This window comes from Myiozetetes cayanensis, unplaced genomic scaffold, assembly GCF_022539395.1.
Source record: "Myiozetetes cayanensis isolate MyiCay16 unplaced genomic scaffold, myiCay2020 scf10, whole genome shotgun sequence".
NCBI lineage: Eukaryota > Metazoa > Chordata > Aves > Passeriformes > Tyrannidae > Myiozetetes > Myiozetetes cayanensis.
Genome location: NW_026086605.1, coordinates 17,711,285 through 17,726,581, shown reverse-complemented (window position 1 = coordinate 17,726,581; position 15,297 = coordinate 17,711,285). Strand labels below are relative to the sequence as shown.

The following is a 15,297-nucleotide window of genomic DNA, read 5'->3' as shown; positions in this document are numbered from 1 at the left end:
TTAAAGAATATTCTCTTGCTTCATGAAAACTTGGAATGTCTAGTGCAACATCCAGTGGAGCAGAGCTTGAAAGTGGTCCATAAGTTTCATTTGTCCTTTGTGCAATGTTGTGGAACAGTGTGTTGGCACTAACATTTTAGAAGTAAACTTCCTTCACGTAGCAAAAGAATGAAATATTTTGTTGACATAAGTAAAATAGAACATGTAGATTCTTCATTTGGTTTTGAAAAGAATCGCCTTGGGGTCAGCATACAAATTTTGTCTTTATAAGGGAAAGCTTCTATTGAAAACACAGACTATATTGGATAAGCAGCTGTGCTATTTAAAGCACACTTCTATAGCTAAGGTTAAAATATTTTTATCATGCTCCATTTTCCTTACAAAAGATCAAAACAATATTTTAAGCCCTAAGTGCAAAGCAATCATCTTAATTTTATAATTACTTTATATTTCATTTTTGGTTTTTTGTAGTAGACTGTTTCAAGTGGGAAAATTAATGTTGACACCTAGAACAGAACAGCAATTTGTATGGGTAATTTTTAAAGAAAAGGTGTTGGATCTATGAGTTAGCAATACCTTTTTTGTTTCAAATGAAATTCCTACTGTGTGCAAAGGTAAAAGCAAAAAAAATAAGGGCTTTATGATTTGGAAAGACACATCTATGATTATCTAACCTGTTGACATAGCAAAAGAAAGTGGGATGTTGCCTTTTATGCATGAAAAAATTCAACAAACCATGATGGAGATGATTAGTAGTGGAATTCATATTTGAAGAGAATTTTCTAGCAGAAAGATGGCAAGGAAAAGATATTCATGTGAAGAGAGCTGGTGGTCCCAGCTTGCATCCATCTTGGTGCCCACCCCTGATCTAATCTCATTGCCCACTCCAGGCTGCTGCCAACTCAACCCTTGCTTAGCCCAGTTACAGGTATGCAAAAGTCCCAGCTTAAGTGGAGGACAGAGGTTTTGGGATCCTGTTTCTAACACCCCCGCACCCACCCCCAGCAACCTCCTTCTGTCTCAGAGAAAACCTGTTACTTTAATTCTTAGCTTTAAGCAAAACCCAGGCCACTCTGCCCACAGTCCCTCTGACCCATCCTTAAAAATAGCTGGGTAGGTCCTGTTGATGCCAACACAAAAGTGACCGTAGCACATTGCATGACCCAGCCCCACTCTCATTCATTAGTCCAAGCTTGCCAATGCTTAATGGCCCATGTTCACCAGGACACTCACTGACACTGACTGGTGCACCCAGAGCCTAAGCCCTGCATAGTGCTCATACTGATTCCAGTTCTTCTGCCAGAGGATTTGAATTCACACCCCCAAGACTTTCATTTAGCAACAAGTGCAAGAGAAATAAAGTATGCTTGGTTTTCAGCTTTCCACATGTGTAGGCAGATTTGTGGGTTCCTTTTTTCTCTAATTACAGTAGATACTTATGGGGGTAATGAGATATTACTCTATACATTACTCCAAAATCAACAGAAGGATAAAAATTACTTACCTGCATATTATGGGGCAAAAAAATTTGAACAGTTATGCAAAGCTTATAAATTGCAACACAGACTTCATCCACCCTCAGAAATTAAGAAATCCTGGCTTGCATACATCTCACAAACTTCAGCATCAGCCAAAGAGTACTGTAGAAATAATTGCTGCTTTCACAGATAGTATTTCCCCTCTGTAAGTTAACAGAGAGGTTGGTGCTGAGCTTTTCATTTGCAAGCTGCCCCTTCTATGGGTGACTGGTAGGAGGCCAACACTACCTGGGACATTTCCAGACAAGGAGTCGGGAGTGTGAGCAGAAGAGGCAGGTATGCAGCCCTCTCTGTCCTTCATGAGCCCTTCCTTTTGACATTTCTTACTATACCTATACACCCAAGTTTCATAATTATCTAAGCTCAGAACTACTTCACTCATCACTTATGAATACTGTGACACATCCTCGTTGCTGGAAATCCGCTGGAAGCCCATGCCATTGACCTTGATGATGAGCACCAGGAATATTTTTGCAGGCCCGACAGAGCTGAGGAGAATCTTCCACCCTGTTCTCGCTAGTGTTCAGCACCTGTTTGCACTAGTTCTTTATGCTTTTGCACTTCAGTCTCTCTTTGTGTGGACTTCATTGGGACGAATTCCTTCACTGTTTGGAGGTGTAGGGTCCATTGCTGATTAGGGAAGGTCTGCCTTCATGCCCCAAAATCCGCCTGTCCTGGGAGTCAACAGTGGTCCAGCCAAGGCAACAGTATGGGGCAGGTGGCTGAGGGCAGTCGTTGCATTATTAACTGTATTATCCCAGGGATAATGTGGAGAGCACACTATTAGACCCTGTTTTTAGTTCTCAGTGCTTTACTAACTCTCCAGAAACAACTGCTTGCACCATTATGGCATGAAATGTTTTTAAAGCCATATGAGTGCTTCAGGGGTTTCTTCTGTTTTTTGCTGCTTTGTGTTCCCTTGGAGACTCCTGGGCGGCAGCTTTCACAAAAACAAGTCTGTCTCTCAATAAAGCACACCTCCCCTCAGAGGCCCTCCTTAACATACTTAAAATAGCCAAGTGTTTCTGATAAGTATGTACACTAGCTGGATGAAGAAGCCAAAAGGACATATTTGATCCATGATGAACTGCTATATTCAGCTGTAAACAAATATCTTTCATTCCTAAGTCTCTTTCAGAGCCAGGTCTAATTCCCAAAACAGGAGAGAATGGGGAGAGCAAAGAGTTTACAGAAAACATCAAAATGCTAGGGATTATGTGATGGACATTGCTGGGGCTTTCATCCATAAGAAGCACTGAAGGAGTTGACTTTCATAAACCAAGTGTGTAGTTAATAATTTATACAGAAGTACTTACTTATATAAGGGCACCTAGAGAGACCAGTTAAAAGTTCATTTACATATGACCACATTTGTGAAGATGCAGCCACACCTCTGACAGCAACATCTCAACCTTTAAGCATTTCCACTTAATTCTACACTTGACTAGAATGTGAGTAACTTCCCCTGAAACAGAGTGTGCATGTCTATTTTTTTTAAAACATCAGCCCAATACTCACTGTTGTTCATCTTCTTTCCCCACCTCAAACACTCACTTCGAACACGTAATGCCAATAACCTGCAATGACTTTATCCAATAGTTTGTTATTTATGGTATTGTGCCATTTATACCTTGTCTTTTTACACAATATTTTTTTTACTGAATTATTTTTGTCATTGAAACATCATTACTTTGCACTAAAGAATGAAGCTGGCTTTGTTCACCACGAGGTAATAGCACATCTTAATGACTTAGAATAGCATGAGGTACTCGAAGACAAGCATGCATTTAAACACCTCACTCATGAAATGCTGAGACTTTAAAAAGGGGAAAACCTGCTTTTCTTAGAGGGAAGATGAAAGAACTTAGAGTATATGGAAGGAAATAATGAGAAGGTTCAAAAAACCACTCCATCCCATGTATAGAGTCAATATTTGAAAACCCTCCATGTCCTAAACCAGCTCTTTGAAAATCATTTCCTCTCCTAATTCCTTGCCAGAAACTGAACTCAGACCTTCTCATTTCTCTTTGAAGGCCTGATAACAAGTCTTGTAGGAACAAGTCTTCTCTTGAGATTTTCTTTCGTATTTCTTTTTGATCTGTAAATATTAAAGAAAATAACTTCTAAGGATATATTAAATATTTTTGGTCCCAACAACAGCCAGTATTGCAAGAAGAAAGCATGCAAGCTATAAAATAAATAGAAATGTCAAAGCCTGTCCAAGACCTTGGTTAACATTCATCTCAGTGTTTAAGCTGATCTATTCTATGTGGATGAACAGTATCTGTAAGACAGAATGAATATTTGGAAGAACAAGTATAGGGAAATGAACAAAAAAGAATAATTAGTTTCAAGGTTTAAAAATATGTGCTGGAAAGGCAGAATGCAAAACCCACCAGTTTATATCAGAGTACACAAGTGAAAAAAAAAAAACCTCAATCATACTTCTGCAAAGTTTGTACTGTAGTTGTAGTGAAGACACCACTCATGTGGTGAAACATGGCTCCAAAAAAGACCCTCACAAAGGCCACTGTCCCAAAGACATAACTGTCTACTCAGACCTACCTAATTTCCATTGCAGGACAATATTGGCCCACTCCCAGTATGCATGAGACCACTGACACAAGTCTGCCCATTATGGTGATGTATCCTGAGTCCATACAGCTTAGAGAAAAGCATACTAGTTTCATAACTATTCATTTAAGAAATATCTATTCAATTCTATGGCCATCTGAGAGGTGAAAATATAAATAGAGGAAAACCACTGAAACCACTCCTTCATCAATGTAGAATTATAGAACAGCAACAAGAGCATTAAAAGAATAAAAGAAAAATATGCGCAATAACATCTGTAGAGGTATCAAGAGTCAGAGTTCCTTCCATCCTTTCGAGATAACATGAGAAGATGGAATGGTAGGTTGTTATTAAAAAAGAAAATTGTTGCAGATTTATTGACAATTTCATTAGTTATGATAAGGTATATCTATGAATGTATTTGTTTTCAAAATTCCTGATCCTGCTCTACCACTCCACAGAGGCTGGTATTCTCCTTAAAAATCCAGCAATCTGTGATAGTGAAAGAGCCTTGTTATAGCTGTTGTGGCTAAGGAGCTGGAAAGCATGAGGTTTAAGGATAAAAGGAGTTGCATCTCCCTGGTGCTACCTTAGGGAAAAGCTGAAGTGATAACAGAAGAAATGAGGAGTGGGGAAGAAATAGCTACTTGTTGTCAAGGTGCTGCATGACTGGGGGAAAAGCAGTGCATGACCATCATTTCACTGCCATCTTCATACAGTACAGCTTCCTAACAGCCAGGAATTGAGTTTCTGTTCTTCAATAGCCACAGTTGCTCAGCCAAAGTCATGACTTCTGGCACAAGGTCAGTAATGCTTTGAATTATTTCCAAATATATATATTTCCAAATATCCAAAACTGATGAAGACTTTGTGGGAGTTGCCAAAGATGGTATCAAACCTGAGCTTGAGGATTTGCTTTAATATTTGGAAACAAATATATTTTGTTGTATTGTTTTGTTTGTAACTCGTGTAGGTGACCATATGGCTATTTCTTGGAAAGTTCCTTTTGGATAAAGAGGAGTAACCTGGCTCACCTACCTTGAATTTAGGTAACTGTGGGATAGCTGCAGATGTATGGGAAAATGAAAAGAGAGGGAATAAGAAAGCAGTGACTTTAAACCGAAAGAAAGGAGGCTAACTCAGTAAAACAAAGGGTTTCTAAACATCTGTTCCTTTTTCTGCAAAAGGAGACAAGTATTTTCAACACACAGATTGTACCAGGATGTAGTGCTAGGAAGTTAGAATATAAATTGTTCTGTGATAAGAAAAAAATAGGCTATGGTATTACTCTGGAAAAAACCCTTTAGAAGTCTTCTTGATTAGGAAAACAATAAATACAATAGGTTTTTTGGCTGATTAAGTCTGGCTTAAAGATCTATTACTGGGACAGCAGAAGTTCAGATGTGGCCTCCAGGGGTTTGTGTAGTGTAGAAAGGATGCTAATTCAAACATTGCGTTTTCTTTGAGGTAAGAGTATGTTGGTCTTTGCAGAAAGTGGAGCTGCTATGTGTGCATCTAAGCAGGGTAGTTACCTCTCACGGTTTTTTGTTCCTTACTTGCTGAACAAAACTGGATGTACCTGCACTTATGCTCTACTAGCATTACATTTAGCAAAGCTTTCTTTTCCTTTCCCCATCCTCATCCTGTAGAGTTGAAAAAATTTTGCCATTAAGCAGTTTTGAATAAATTTCACCAGGCAAATATAAGTAACTGTTCTATTTAGGTTCCTAAGTTTTTGATTAAATGATATTTACCTTTATTTACTTTTTTTAATTTCAATTGTCTTTGCTTTTTTTCAGCTAACTATCCACTAACTTGGTTGTCTGCGCTTTGAAAACTTCACTGACAGTGATTGATTTACTTATGAATTGCCCAATAACACCCCTGTTTGCAGGGTTAGCCAGAAATGTTTCCAAATTCATCTACAGAAAAAATGTGTGCTGTGGTAATGCAAGTGACCTACTCCTTAGACAAACAAGTGACATCTATTTCTCCAAAAACTTTGCTTCTTTCCTTGGATTTATTGATATTTTTGCCCTGATCAAGAGCAACATCCTGGTCCACTCCTTAGCAGATAATCCAGGTTGCTGCCAAACTCCCTCAGATAGGTGTTTGAAATCAGCTTTGTTCTGTTTAATTAACAAGTAGGGTGTACCAGACTGGCTCCATTTACTATTAGGCAGAACTCTCCTCATCGGAGACCTGTCGGGATTACAAGTGCAGAGCAGGACTACTGACAGATGAATATATCATTTTTTGCAGAGAGAAGATATGGCTGTTTGTTGCTGTGACATATTTGTTTCAGGGAATTACTTATTCAGAAGAAATGAAAAGAATGGAGAGAGCTGTGGATCCTGAAGCATTTATGAATGTTGTAAGTTGCTCTGTGGAGTGACCTGAGGATGGACATGATGCATGTCTCTAGAGAGGTTTCTAAGTGTTAGAAAAAACAAGGTAGATAAGCTGCTTTATTTGACCTATCCTCTGTAGCCACTGTATATAGTACTGCTTTCTCTTCTATTCTTTTCTGTTTGCATGTCTAACAGCACATCTCCTGTTTGATAGAAATTGAGGCAAACACCTTTCCTTAGTAAATCTACCAGAGTTCATTTCCTCTTACGTATCACTTACCAGTTTGCGGTTGCTGGCACTACCTGCATATCTGAAAGAATGGCCATCTGGAATGTCAACACTTCATCAGCAAAGAAGTCTCTAAATAAGTAGTGGTGACCAGCATAGATCAGAAATGGCCAGCTTTTCAGAGGAACACCTCTTGCCAAGCAAACTTGTTTAGGTCTCTAGTCACTTTTTAAAATCGTGGTGTTTCTGTCCTGCATGACAAAATACATTGAGTAATTCTCTGAGAACAGGTTATAAAAAACAATTCTCTTTTGAAACAAACAGGTTGAATGTTATAGGTCAAAAGTAATATTTACTTCAGATCTTAAGGTGGGTTGTGATAGTGATTTCCCTTATGACTATGCAACTGCCTGATCTTGTTTTTTTCATAATGTAGTCAAATTCTCAGCAGTACTCATTGAATCTATGCAGTTCACAACAGGGAAGTTGTGAAGCTTTCTGGGTTTCTCTGAAGGTAGTTTAGATAAACTGGTTACAGCTTCCATTGCAGCAGACCAGGAGCACTGCACCCAGGCAGCTCCTCATGTCAGCCACACATCTCCTCTCAGCTCGTAAACTCCTGCTATGAGTTTACAGTGATTATTTTATCATCAGAATGCAAGGGCTTGTGATGATTGTATGGCAAGAGTATAATACAGGTTTTACAAGTCATATTTAAAATGAATAGTAAAACTCTCTATATAACAAAAAGAATAAAGCAAATTTGTTGGGTTTTTTGAGGGTTGCAATATTCAGTCTGATACTGCTTTATTCAGATGCTTAATATATGTAGATTTAATGCCCAATCTGCTTTCTAGCATTTCTTCATTCCACCTATCTTATGCATGTAGTATATGAAATGGACTTTGGCAAGCAAATGCATTTGTACCTTCTCTTCTAGAATGAGCTCATTACTTACAAAGGGTACCCCAGCGAGCAGTATGAAGTGATGACAGAAGATGGTTATATCATTACCATTAACAGAATCCCTTATGGTACTCAGAATCAAGGAAGCTCAGGTACAGTTCTTTAATATGACACAAGGCCAGCCTAGATAGGGCATGTTCTAAAAAATGATACGCTGTATTTCTATAATGTCCACCAAAGCTTGTATACCTGAGTGAAATTTTAAGAGAGTTCTGGCTGCCCTGAACAAGATGTACAGAATTTATCTGAAGTACACCTATTTATAACAAAAATTCATTATAATATGAAGCATATGTTTCCTAATAAGAGTTGATGAGTAAAAGGTACAAAAGAAAAAAAAGTAGGATAAAGGCTGTAATCTGCCTAATCAGCCTGTTTTGAGAAAGCAGTTCTGGCTTCTAATTTTGCTTTGCTTTTGCTTACACCAGGTTAATATCTGTGGCTGATTTGTATTTTGAGTAAAGCAAACCTCTTCAAACAATCCCACACCTTCATTCTCTATATCAGAATTGAGAATCTCAAGCTGAAGCAGCTGAGCTACCAAACAATGACCAGATGGTGCCAGGTTAGATATCAGGCACATCTTTCCATAAAACCTTATAGAAGCTTAGAAGTTCTCTCTTGCAGACAGTGACGTTTTGTTCTTATGATTACTTGATGCAGGAACAAGCCCCAGTGTTGAATAATGTCCCTGAACTACAAGTTAAAAAAAAAAAAAAAAAAAAAAAAGAAGAAGAAAAAGTTATAAATGGTTGTTTTGTTTCTGATTTGCTTTTCAGCTTCGAAACCTGCTGTGTTTCTCCAGCATGGATTATTGGGAGATGCTAGTAACTGGGTCACAAACCTGCCCAACAACAGCTTGGGCTTCATGCTAGCTGATGCTGGTTTTGACGTTTGGATGGGAAATAGCAGAGGGAATCGCTGGTCAAGAAAACATGAAAATTATTCCATTGATCAAGATGAATTCTGGGCTTTCAGGTAGACAGAACCACTGAAGGGCATATCCATTGCTCATCCTCACATACTAATTTCAGCTGGCTAAAAATTCCACCTTTTAAAAAGCATTCTTTACATTCACTTTTGCTGAGGTGCTCCTATACGTGCATGTGAACTGTAATAGTAATGGAGACTACTTTAATTACTGCTAGAACAGGTTCTTCAAACTAGAGGCATAGCAGCAGAGCAACTCAGAGGAACCTTCACAGGTGATCTCCAAGCCATTCCTATGCCCTGGAGGCAATTTTGGCAGTAACACAAAAGTCACAGAAGGAGAAAATGTAAATAATATTTACATTTATTTTAATGACCTTTTAGAAACAGACTTTTTTTTTTAATGTCAGACAGTATAAAATGTGTAATTCCATGAAAGGAGCTCTGTTATTATATCACCACCTGTTTCTTCTGTGTAGCAATTCAGCCTGACACTTCTTGAAGCTATGGTCCTTCTGTTAAAATCAAGGGAGAAATTACCCCAGAAAATCTTGAGTATTATCTTCCATACCCAGTGCTAGGAAAACACAGAACCTAAAACAGATGAATGCTTCACTAAATGGTTCAGACTGCTTCTTTGCTGACAGACCATTACGAAAAATGTGGATTCAATTCAATGTCTGATTTTTCATTTATGCATCCTTCTCTTTCAATCTCCTGACTGCAGTTTTGATGAGATGGCAAGGTTTGATCTTCCAGCAGCAATAAATTTCATTGTGGAGAAAACAGGACAGGAAAAGTTGTACTATATTGGCTATTCACAAGGTACTACCAATGGTAAGTTACACACAGAAGATGAATGCTTCAGGAAAACAGGTGTAAAATGTGATTTGAGATACTGAGCTACTGAATGTACCTGCAGTTTTCATTTACTCTTTTTAGGGGTGAAAAACACATTTCAAATTTATTATGAAGACAGTAAAATGTAATGGATCAAATGCACTGCTACTGGAAGTCTGTCAACTTAAAATTATACTGGAAATTACCATGGGCCATCAAAATTGTTTCTTTCCAAGATGCAGGGGTGTGCCCAACAGCATCTAGTCAGTTGACCAAAATAAACGAAACAGGAAGATGAGAGTACAGAAAGAGAAGTTGGCCAGTTTGGACTGGATGTACACGCAAAAAAAGAAAACATAAAATCGAACTGACAGGAAGAAAAACAACTTCTCCTCCCAGTAGTATATGAAATGAATGAATATACATCAGAAGTATGCATTTATGTTTAAACAGGCCTGCAAGAAAGCTGCAAAGGCAAAATATAGAAATAAATTTTTCCAAAAAGGGAAAAAAACCTACAAGCTGCTAACTCATGGAGAAGAGGGATTTCACATAAATCTAAGCTGAACCCTAGTCTCTCAGCAACTAACAACGTAACTTGTAGGCTTGGAGTTGCAGAATAGCATTTATTAATAATGAAAAAAAATGTACAAACAATGGTTTTTTGACTCATCTTTTTTGTTTTCTCAGCTTTCATTGCATTTTCAGCAATGCCAGAGCTGGCTCAAAGAATCAAACTCTATTTTGCATTGGCACCTGTCACTACTATTAAGTATGCTAAAGGCCCGGCCACAAAACTCCTCTACCTTCCTGAAAAAGTGCTCAGGGTATGTGATATCTTGGTTTTGACTGTTTAACTGTACACTTGCTTGTTCAGCTCTTAAAATGGTTAAACAGGAAGTACAGGGCTTTGTGAAGTCTACTCATTTGCATGTGGGTAGGTCTACCTTATGGCTGAAGCCTTGAAAGTTCAGACTGGGCATTGAGAGAAGCTTTCTATCGGAGGCAATACTGCAGCACTGGGACAGGTCACCCAGAGAGGCACAGAGATGCAGATCTTCAAAGGTGTCCAAGATTTGTGTAGACAAAACCACAGCTGATACACAAACTTAAAACTATGAACTGGAGTTAAAGTTTAACATATCTCTTCATTAAAAGTGATGTAACAGAAATTGAGTAATGGCCAAGAAGGCTGATGCGATAGAAAACCAAATTATTTCTTTCTTGTTTGTGGGAATATCAACTGGCAAATGCAGAAAAGCAAGTAAGAACCACTGAAAGTGCTGGAAAAGAGGAATAATGTACATTCTTAAATGAATGTTACTTTGTATTTCATAGAGTATGCTTGGCAAAAAGGAATTCCTTCCCCAGACTGAAGGTCTAAGAAGGATAATAGCCCCTGTCTGCAGCCACCGAGCTTTAGCTGGGCTTTGTAGAAGTGTCTTCTTCAGTCTGGGTGGCTGCAACTTGAAAAACATTGATGTGGTATGTATAACTCTTACCAGCTCTACTGAGAGTTTAAGCTTATACTTCCAAAACTCATCTTCTATCCTGTGGTATAAATCCTGAATTTCTATTAGTGTAACATTGCAGGGAGCAGTCCCCACTATTGGACAGTGGTATCTGCTAATTGCCCTATCACTAACAGGGGACCACTTTCTCACTCCTCAGAAGAGCACTTGGTAGCAGTCAACAGTCAACAGCTGCTCAGAGCCCCCCAAAACTCTGTAGTCTGCCTTCTGCCAGACCTCACCCAGGGCACCATATGCTGGTTCATACTGTGTCTGCCACTGGTCTCATGAGAAATATTTAGTATGCTGGCACACTGCAGAAGAAGAAATAAAACACTTCATGTTTTCTCTTTGCAACAGAGAAATGAGCACATATATTTCCCCTTGTCCTCCTCCATGCCTTGGATCATCAGAGATGTGCCCAGAGGCACAAGATACCTTGGGGGTACCTGAGAGAGAGTTGGCAGACACTGCAGGGGGTTATTAAGACATACTTGGGCACCTCATGCTATGTTCAGCTCTAGGTCAGATCACATCAAAATTTTGCTCCAACATTTCTCAAAAAATGCCTCAGAGTGTGTTTGCTGAGGAAGGATCATGCAGCAGCTTGTTAAGAAACCTGGCAGGACCAGAGTGTGTTTTCTTTCAAATAGGCATGCATTCCTAAGGCAGTTACATTTCCCATTGCTGTTCTGCCCTACAGCGATGCTCTCTCACATCTGATACAGACTTCTGAAAAAAAGCCACCTAGTTTGGGGTCTAAATTGCTGACTTTCTATTCTATACTTCCACCTGTAGATTCTTCCAGATTCTGTCATACTGGAAAATGTTCTGATTGGGGATTGTTCTTCCAGTGCTACTCTAACACATTGCCATATCTGGAGTAAATCTGAGGGAGTCTCCAGTCATCCCAGTCCAATTTCTATTGGCTTTATAAATACATGACACTGCTGTAGCAGATATTTTGATGTACTTCTGAATGGAAGGGAAGAAGAGAGTGCTCACTGAGTATTTTCTTTCAGAACCGAATCAATGTGTATATTGCCCAGACCTCCGCTGGAACTTCTGTACAGAACATAGTCCATTGGAGTCAGGTATGAGCAAATGCCTGGAAGACAAAATACATACTCACCTTGGGCTGAATTGAGAGGTATAGAGATACCTTGCTACGAAGCCATTGGTTATTTCTTGGACACACATGTAACCTGTGGTTTACAATTGAAACCTCAATTCAAAAGGCTGTTTTTCATTGATCTTTCTTTTACCATCGGGATAGGAATACCCTGTGTGATACAGGTACATTTGAAGGCAACAGTGAAGTGCTGCATTTGTGTAAAAGCATGTATTCTGGAAGCTGTGCATCCAGTTGTATTTATCACTGTTCTTATTGTGTATCTAGTACCTTTTATAAATGATGTCCACAGTTCTGTACAGAACTTAGCTTAAGACATTAGTCATGTTTCCAGTGTGGAGTCAAGAAATGAGCAGGACTTAGGCTGCTATGTAAATGATTCAGTTTTACTAGTAAAAGACCATATAGTTTCATCTCTTGCTTTCAAAGGTCTCACTGTCTGGACAGCAATATAATCATAAATAATAATGAACCCTTTATTTAGTAGGCTCTTCATATCCCATACCTACAAGGTACTGCCCCAGAACCCTTGTGGTAGCAATGCTGATGGGAGCTGCCTTTCTGTGTTGGGGCTCACACTTTCAGGATTCATAAAGCCTGGGCTCACTCACAGAAGCCCCTGTAACAAGGCTGCTTTCAAGGCTGCACCACAGGCTCTGGAGCAGTGCAGGAAGCAGCGCTGAGCACAGTGAGCTTGCGGGAGTGTGAACGCACTTTTCAGCACAGCAAACGCGTGGGAATGTTGGAGTGACATCTGCATAGGCATTTACTCAAAATTAAACATTACTTTTGGCTGTGAATTCACATAAGATATTAGATTTGATGAAGTTGCTTTTGTAACCATGTAAAGACCTGTAAAGAAAAAGGGTCCCAGAAACACAGTGGGGGAAGGTCTGCAAATTGACGCAGATGTAATTCAGCATCTAACCACAGACTGGCAAGCACAAGCATGCAAAAGTAATATTCCCAAGTCTTCACTGTCCTTGCTGTTATTACTATTCAAGGAGCGAATAGACTTTCAATGTTAAGATCCCATTGAAGGTATGTCTCACAGTAGTAACAACCCATGTTGTAGGCAAAGCCAAGGAGCCCCTGAGAAGAACTAGAAATGGTGATTTCTGTACTTAAAGTAGAGTGGGAAGAGAAAACATAAGATGGAGCCACTCACAGAGCTAAGTGATGGCAAAATGACTGTCAGAAGAGGACAAGACAGTAGCAGTAAGGGGAACTTGCTGAAGGCAGTTGTTTTTAGCAGTTTTCCGACCTGAACAAATTGTCTGCAAGGACATCTCTTGGTCTTTCTGTGGAGGACATGATTTTTTTGGTTCTGACAAAAATATTTGGCTCCTTTTCACTGTTTGACACTTTTACTTAATTTGCTATTGACTCTTTCATAGCTCTTAGAAGAACTTCAGTTAGGGCTTTAGATTGGAGTCAGAGGCTCAGCAGGAAAAGAACACACAAACTTCCTGAACAGTGGCTTTATAACTGCCCTTCCCTTGTTCATCCTTCTAGGTGGCCCGCTCGGGGAAGTTCCAAGCTTATGACTGGGGAAGTTCAAAGAAGAACATGGAAAAATACCAACAGGTATGTTTTGGTCAAACAATATTATCACCCTTGGACATCACAGAAGCACACGGGAAGAGAGCAAGTATGTAGTAGGAGACACATTTTCAGAATATTAGTAGATGAAAATATTACTACTTTTCACTTGGGAAGTCAATGGAGAAAGCATGCAAGCACTAATGGAAAATGTGATAAATGAAATGATAAATCTAAGACATTTTAAAAGGAAGAAAGAGAACAGGGAAGAGCAAAACTTTTCAATTACTTGATCAATAGGAATAAGAGGAAGTAAGGACAGAATTAATATGAAATGGATATTGAAAACAAAAATTAATGGAAAAGAACAGAGACATCTTGCCTACTAGTGGAACTGAAACAGTTGACTATGCATGAGAGTTCACAGAAACACTATTAGGAAGAGTACAACTGGAGAACTAACAGCCACCCCTAAATTCTGACAGCCAGAGACAAAAGGACTTTGTCCTCTAAAAGACCTTGAGGAACATCTTCTCCATTCAAGACTCTAATCCCATCCTTGACCCTCCTACCCTTTAGTTCTCCATAACAACCTGTCATTATGAGTTACATGTTCTAATGATGGTTTGCATGAAACACAACTTCTTTTGGTTTGACATGAATTTGCTTGCTCCTGGAAAGTCACTGGATGCCTTTTAGGTTTTGTGTTATGAGAAGTAATGGGATAATTACTTCTTGTTTCTTTCTTCATACTATTTGTGACTGTATAATCCTGTCTCCTGTACTTGCTCTGGTCTCTATTTTCCAAACTCAGAAGTCCTAAGCTACTTTCCCTCTCCTCCTACAGAAGCCACTCTATGATCCTTTTCATCCTTGTCACATATGTTTTCTATCTAGATCATGACTTCTGGGACTGATCAGCACTTCAAAAGGACCGTGATAGGGTTTATCCAGAGGCATCCTGACATCTTCTGTCTTGTTATAGGTTCTTGCCCTAAAATTCCTAGTTGAGAGGGCAAAGACCCAACAGTAACTCTTTGTCAACCCAGGAGTCATTTTACCTTTGACACTGCTATCAGTTGAGTAAAAAGCGAGCAAGGGAACTTCCTTCCTCTTTGGTTTAGGCACCTCTACTTTGAGCAGTGACAGAAGAAAGCTCAAAATAGACATTTAAAGTTTTCTGTGCTCTCCTGGACATTCATTCCTGTACTGCTTCATGTTTTCCAGACTATTCCTCCTCTCTACAACATAGAAAAGATGACTGTACCAACTGCAGTATGGACTGGAGGACAAGACTTGCTCGCAGATCCCAAGGATGCGGCCATTTTACTGTCTAAAATAAAGAAGCTCATCTATCACAAGAAGATTCCTGAATGGGCACACCTGGATTTTATCTGGGGATTGGATGCACCTTTGCATATGTACAATGAAATTATTGATCTGATGCAGAAGTCCTTAACCCACAAGCAGTAGCCTTACCTGACTCATTCAACAACATTCAGATTCATTCAGTACAAAAAAAAAAGCCCTTCTGTTGCATCTGGAGCCAAAGAAAGGGTTCCTCTTGCACACCCCATGTCACTCCAATGCCTTTTGCATCCTGATAGTGCACTTCATCTTTTCTGGCAACTTTGTGGTTCTGTAATACTTTCTGAATTGATACACTTTAGATTCTGCAATAACC

General features: G+C 39.2%; 1 protein-coding gene across 1 annotated transcript; it reads left to right on the top strand.

Annotated features, from left to right (window-relative positions):
• The first annotated feature begins 4,898 nt into the window (after positions 1-4,898).
• On the top strand, positions 4,899-15,086 carry LOC126653291 (lipase member M-like). Its single transcript, XM_050340846.1, has 10 exons — positions 4,899-4,915; positions 6,375-6,486; positions 7,633-7,750; positions 8,438-8,636; positions 9,316-9,425; positions 10,119-10,255; positions 10,767-10,913; positions 11,962-12,033; positions 13,587-13,658; positions 14,841-15,086. Exons 1-10 carry the CDS (start codon positions 4,899-4,901, stop codon positions 15,084-15,086), a joined length of 1,230 nt encoding a protein of 409 aa, XP_050196803.1.
• Positions 15,087-15,297: the final 211 nt, after the last annotated feature.